The following is a 6,408-nucleotide window of genomic DNA, read 5'->3' as shown; positions in this document are numbered from 1 at the left end:
ATATATATATATATATGGGAAAGTGAATATACCCTTAAGGATATATAAGTTTAGGTACTCAAACTCATTATAATACGTTATTTTGTTTAATATATTCATTATAATGTTCTTAAACTTTAACCCTTGATTTGATTTACTTTCAAAATTTTCGAAATTTCATTATTATCTTCCTCTTACATCACATCTTTCAAAATTAAAGATATATAAATATTCAAGATTGATGCTTTAGGTGTTGACTTTGGGGGACTTCATAGAAAAGTCAAAGTACGTTTCTATTTGTGATAAAAATCATATTTAATGGGAATTTTAAATAAATAGGAAAAGAATGACAAAAAGTGATGGAAGGGAATTTTGGTCTTTTGATTATTATATTAAAAAGGGAAATTTGGAATTCAGGGTGTTTGGGAATGAGCTTTGAAAATTGAAAGGACTTATTAACTTTTAGAATTTTGTCACCACTATAAAAAGCCCAAATGAGTGTTGGAAAATTACACAATAACTTTTAAAACTGATTTTTGCTACTGCTAATAATGAGTTTTTGAAAAGTTGTTCGTATCTCACTTTTTAAAAATGACTTATAGCTTCTTGAGATAAAATGACAATATATTTAACTATTTAGTTACCTATCAGTTATGTCGACATAATGAAGTCATCCTCTATTATGATAATGAGATGAGGTGTGCAACATGTTAATCCTTCCTTATATTAAACTATTTGTGTTAGTATTATAACTTTTATGTAATCAGGATCATAAAAATTGCTATATAAAAAGATTAGGCATGTGCTATAGTTAGATTTAGAAGGCTATATTTCATAATAGTATAATAAACATAAACTTAATTATAGGCACAAGACATTGGGAAATCTGTACAACTTTATTCTTTGGATTTAAATATAAGCATATAAAGATATCCACCTTTAATTTTAAAAATTTTTAATCTAGTCATTAACGTTTGAATATGATAAAAAAAATTTATAAAGAGTTCAATTTAAGGTAATATTATTCTTATTCTAATTAGATACAAAGAAAGAACAAATAATTGGATTGTATGATTGTATCTAACCCGTTAGTTAACATAGATTAGTAAACATGTTTGTATTGATATCTATTTTATTTTCGGACAAATTTCACAAAATTCACTATATTTTGGATGACTATCACAAAAATTATTAATATAAAACACTTATATTTACTGATTTTTTTCTATTTAAATCTAAACCTTTTTTTTTTTTTTTTTTTTTTAAATAAATCCACTTATTTTTTCAATTTTAGGTTTACAACTAATCTTCTGATGACTATCACAAAAATTATTATATAGTTCACACTTTGCTCTGTTAAGTTATTGTGAATATAGAGTTTTATACATTTTCAAAACAACGAGCTCGAAATATAAAACCGAGTCAAGTTTGAGTACATATGAACTCAACTTTATTTTTATAAAGATTTTTACCACCATCTATGCAACGCTTATAACAATTAACCACCAAACCACATTTCCACGTTCATGACACCATAACAATTAACAATTCTATAAATTTGGGGTTTAACTTGCTATGCTATTTTTTTACAGTATTCATATAACATCATCTACCATTCATTCCAGTGATTACTAATCCAATGAAAAGGCTCCATTGCAGTACCTACATACATGATAAATTTTTTCTTTTTAACAAAATAGATATACTGATAAAAGATTATATAAATATTCAAGATTGTTGCTTTAGGTGTTGACTTTGGGGGACTTTTGATTATGTATTAAAAAGAATATTAAAAGATTAAAAAAAGGTTGTATTGTACCTGTCACTGAACTTCTCAATGGCTTCAGAGGCATAGAGAAGAGTTTCATTGGCTTTTTCAAGAACAATATAAAGTTCCTTTCCTCTTGTAGACCTAGCAATCACCCATGCATTGTTTTTAGCTCTCATGCATATTTCCAAATCCTTTTCATCATTATGATTCCCATTTCCTCTGCTTTTCTCCAAATCAACATCTTCTCTAACCTTATTTATAGCAAGCAACGATTCCTGTCAAAATAAACATTTCACTTCAGCTTTTCATGTGTCTGAATGAAAAACTAATCTTACGGGAAATGACCATTCTGACCTTCGTTAAGGTTGTTACTTTTCCAGGTGGGGACGCCCTCGAAATATTCCTGTCACCATCCACTAGCAAATACCGATACCCTTTCACATGATAAGCATTCTCACCACCCCATCCCTTTGCAAGCTTCTCCTCAACTTTAACAATCTTTCCAGACACCTACCAGATAAATAAATAAATATAAATATAAATATAAATATAAATCCATTGTTAATGGACAAGGGTAAAATAGGAAACTGACATTTTCAACAAGCTGTTGCTTCAACATGGAGATTCCTTCTTCTCCATTAAGCATAGAGGTAACAGGTATGAGTAAGATTATTGTAAGGCTTTTATGTTGATAAGCACATAAGTACATTTTATGCTCTGTTTGTTGAAGCCATAATGTTGGTGTTGTAGGTACCAAATTACCAACTTCTACCCCCCAAATATCAGTAACAAGAAACCCGTCTTTCCCTTTTGACCATTTCCCATGTTGTAATGGCCTCACAATCCGAAACCCATCTAAACCCGACCCGATGTTTGCTGACCTGGACGCCACCTCAGCGTTCCCTTTACGGAGGTAAGACCATGTGCTGCTTCCTCCAGATGAGAGAACACGTGGGGTCAACCTTGAGGTTGCGTATGAAAACAGATTGGTAGTGTCATCCTGAAACACATCAAAATGGAAGATTCTAGAATCATAAGGGTAAGGGTCCAAATAAATGTAGAAAGAGAAAGGAAGTTTAGAAACATACAGGGGTTAGTGTTGTAGAGACCAAAAGATCCTGAAACAAGATAAGTGAGTAGCTTGAAGTGTTTCCCATGCATGAATCCAATGCTCCCACAAGAGACTACAAAAGAAAGTTTGTTTATTTATTTAATTATTTGTGGGAATACTAAAAAAGATAAATGAATCATTGAATCATGATATTATAATCTAGTAATCTGACCTGTACTTCAATTGCAGCCTCACGTCCAACAGTTAACATCTGAACAGTTCCACGTTGCTTTAAAGAGTCACGAAAATTAGGTAAAACGAATTTGTTTCCCACGAGAAAATCTGCATGCATAATAAGAGAGAGAGGAGTGGAAACTTTAGCAATGCTTCAGGAGCATAAATTCATTGGATTACCACAGCAACACGACTCCAATGGAGAACGCTTTTGATATGCTGAGAATTAGTGATCTCCAATAAAGATTTTAAAAAAAGAAGAAGATGGAAATATGTAGTATATGATGTAGGAAAGGGGTTATCAACTTACCATTGAGGTAATCCATGATGAAGGTGAACAAATGACTACGAGTTAATCCTCCACCAGGTTCTTTATCAAGTAACACTCTTATAGAACCATGAAACATGATGAAAAGAGAGTGGATTTCTTTAAGAACGCTGCGTAGTGCTTCGATTCTCCATATGGCTTCTGTTTCTTTGCTTTTTGCAACCACCTACAACATGATAAATGATCAATGAAAGTATACAAACAGGTTGAATATGTTTAATGATGTTGTAAAAGAAACAAACACTTACCATTACCATCCAAATATCTGGCTCTGCCTCAAAGAAGACATGGGAATGTAGTTCTGCTTCTATAACCTCACAAGCTGCTTCAGGAGAAAAGATTCTGCAAAATCACGTTCATAAATCAATGAGTAAACATGTGATTCCAATTATGTAGACTACTATGAATAAGTGGCTGCTGACCTTGTGAAAGTGATGAGTCCTTCACTGAGCCCAATGACAGAAAGTTGAGCTGGAAAGGGCAAATCAGCCGGGAAGAAGAACAAAATCTTCTCCAGTTCCTCGCCTTCATGTTGTCCCCTTCTCAAATCAAATATGCAAAATTTCAGTGCTTCACTGGGAGTAGTAATAGCAGCAGATGACAAACCCATACTATAGCTTCCGTATCATTAACCTTAAATCCAACAAAACAAACAAATCACTGGAAGAACCATATATTTGTAACATATATCTTGCAATACACGTATGCTTTGAAATCCAAATGGAAACCCTAAATTTCAAATAATCAGCAATAATTCTATTTTGATCGACTCTAATTATAAATTAAGATCGCAAACTATGACATGACTCAATGCCAACACCGATAAGTCATCATTTCACATAGTTTAACTATCAGATAACTAAAGGAAAGTACACGAATCATATGAAATCTTACTACGTTATGCGCGATTCTAATGGTGATCCACTCCGGGAGAGAGGAATGCCCGTGACTACCGGAAAACCGGATCGATTTGAAAGCCGGCGGATGGTGGTAGGTGTGTTGATAGGTAGCACGGTAGGCGATGTATACGACGAACTGAAGCCAAAACCATGGTAAATGGAAGGACCATGTCCAGTGGTTTATTTTAATTTTTAAGGACCGTTTGGTAAATTTGAATTTTTTTTTTTTTTTTTTAAGTACTTTTACCTGTTGTCAAAATCACGATCCTACGATTCTATGTATGAAAAACGATCCGGATCGTAAAAGGATCGTATTTTGGGTAGGATCGTAAAATCGTAGGTAGGATCGTAGGATCGAGATCCGATCCGATCCTACCTTCCTTTAAATTTTTTTTTTTCAAATGAATTTTTTTTTACCATTTTATGTCTTTTACCCTTTACCAATCTACAATTTATCATTTTTATTGTGACTTATGACTAATATTTTAAAGTTTTTATAACTTTTGAACGAAAAATTAAATGTTTGAAATATTTTTTATGATTAATATTATAAATTAGAATTATATTCTATTTTGTGGGATCTTAAGATCTAGATCCCGATCTTACGATTCTGATTTTGCAAACCCAAAAACGATCCTAGGTAGGATCCCGATCTTGACAACCTTGTTTTACCAAATTATTAGGTTTTGAAAAATATACAAGAAGTCAAGAACTACGTTGTTTTAAATAAATTTATTTTGGAAGAGTAAAGGTATATTTTTTGAGTTAATTATCATTCTAAACATGGTTTTGTTCTTTAAAAGTTGTAACAAGCATATTGAAAATGCATCCCTTTACTAAAACGACTTAGGGTTTTTTTCAAATAAATAATATATATTAAATGATGTATGTAAAGCATATAATGGTGTACGGATTCGATACTTTTTTGGAATGGCCAGATCAATAGTGGAATGAAAGAAAATTTTGCATTGTCTACTAAACTAACAGTGTCAGTGAGAATAACTATTAAATTTATGTTATGCCTAAAAAACTCTATTGAATAAGATATTCAGTTCAATAATTGGTTTGAAAGATAATAATTCATTCGTTGAAACTCTCTTTCCAAGAGAAATTGATATTTGACAAATAATTACTACAAATTATTCGATGTTACTGAACCGAAATGATCAAAAGCTTGCACCATCCAATATTCTGGAAAAAAAGGAAGCATAGATATGAACTTCCATTCATAGGAAATCCATATGCGACTCATGCAAAATTTTATATATAGCTACATTAAACCATTAAATGATATACCAACAAGACTATGGAAATCTCAACATAAGGTGAAAGGGAACACAAGCGATAGAAAAGGAAAAAGAAAATTGAAATAATAAGGTCTAAGTACATAATGTCATCACTTCATAGATTAACATTGGGTTCGATTTATGTCCATTTGGGTTTAAATTTGATTTCACGTTCATTTAAGTTTATTTTGGGTTTATATGAGTGTTATTTGGTGTTTAACTCCCACCCACATTCAATCTACTTTATCATTGTTTAACTTTAAATATGTAGAAACTAAGTGAAATGAAACCTATATACATTTTTGTGACGATCTGAAAAATACGTCATCAACCGTCGTTAATATTCAACGATAAAACACGAAAATATAATAAAGATAATATTGTAATTAACCAATATATATCAATATCTCCAAACTGTTGTCTCTAATTACATCAACATTTAAGCTCAAAAATAAGTGTACGAAAAATCTATCACTTCGAGAGTAGGTTAACATTTTTAGATAATATAAACAACAACGATCTCAGAAATATGAATTTCGCAAAGATTTAACTCAGTATGGGTGTGACATGACTTTAGTAGTAAATAATTATTCACCGTACGTAAGAATTTACAACGACAAAAACGATAAGGAAAATTGTTGGCTTTTGTAAAGAGTCACCAAGAGAACAATCGTAATACTACTCAAAGTAGGAATTATGAGACGAAAAATGCTTAAAATGGAAACCGTATGAGAGAATTATGATTTTATAAAATCATAATGGTAATAAAAACCAGTCGAAAAACGAAAATCATAACTAGCCAAAATGACCAAATGAAAAGTTGTAGTGTGCGTCGAGACCTACACAAATATATAATAGTC

General features: G+C 31.5%; 1 protein-coding gene across 1 annotated transcript; it reads right to left on the bottom strand.

The window, feature by feature from the left end:
* Positions 1-1,386: 1,386 nt before the first annotated feature.
* LOC145041442 (vacuolar fusion protein CCZ1 homolog B-like) lies at positions 1,387-4,424 on the bottom strand. Its single transcript, XM_078989508.1, has 10 exons — positions 4,258-4,424; positions 3,786-3,996; positions 3,612-3,705; positions 3,346-3,529; positions 3,034-3,143; positions 2,839-2,934; positions 2,343-2,750; positions 2,105-2,260; positions 1,799-2,025; positions 1,387-1,641 (listed from the first exon to the last, which is right to left on the bottom strand). Exons 2-10 carry the CDS (start codon positions 3,971-3,973, stop codon positions 1,611-1,613), a joined length of 1,494 nt encoding a protein of 497 aa, XP_078845634.1. The 5' UTR covers positions 3,974-3,996; positions 4,258-4,424; the 3' UTR covers positions 1,387-1,610.
* Positions 4,425-6,408: the final 1,984 nt, after the last annotated feature.

Source organism: Lactuca saligna, chromosome 4 (genome assembly GCF_052625555.1).
Source record: "Lactuca saligna cultivar CGN05327 chromosome 4, ASM5262555v1, whole genome shotgun sequence".
NCBI classification, from domain to species: domain Eukaryota; kingdom Viridiplantae; phylum Streptophyta; class Magnoliopsida; order Asterales; family Asteraceae; genus Lactuca; species Lactuca saligna.
This window is presented reverse-complemented; position numbering and strand designations above follow the sequence as displayed.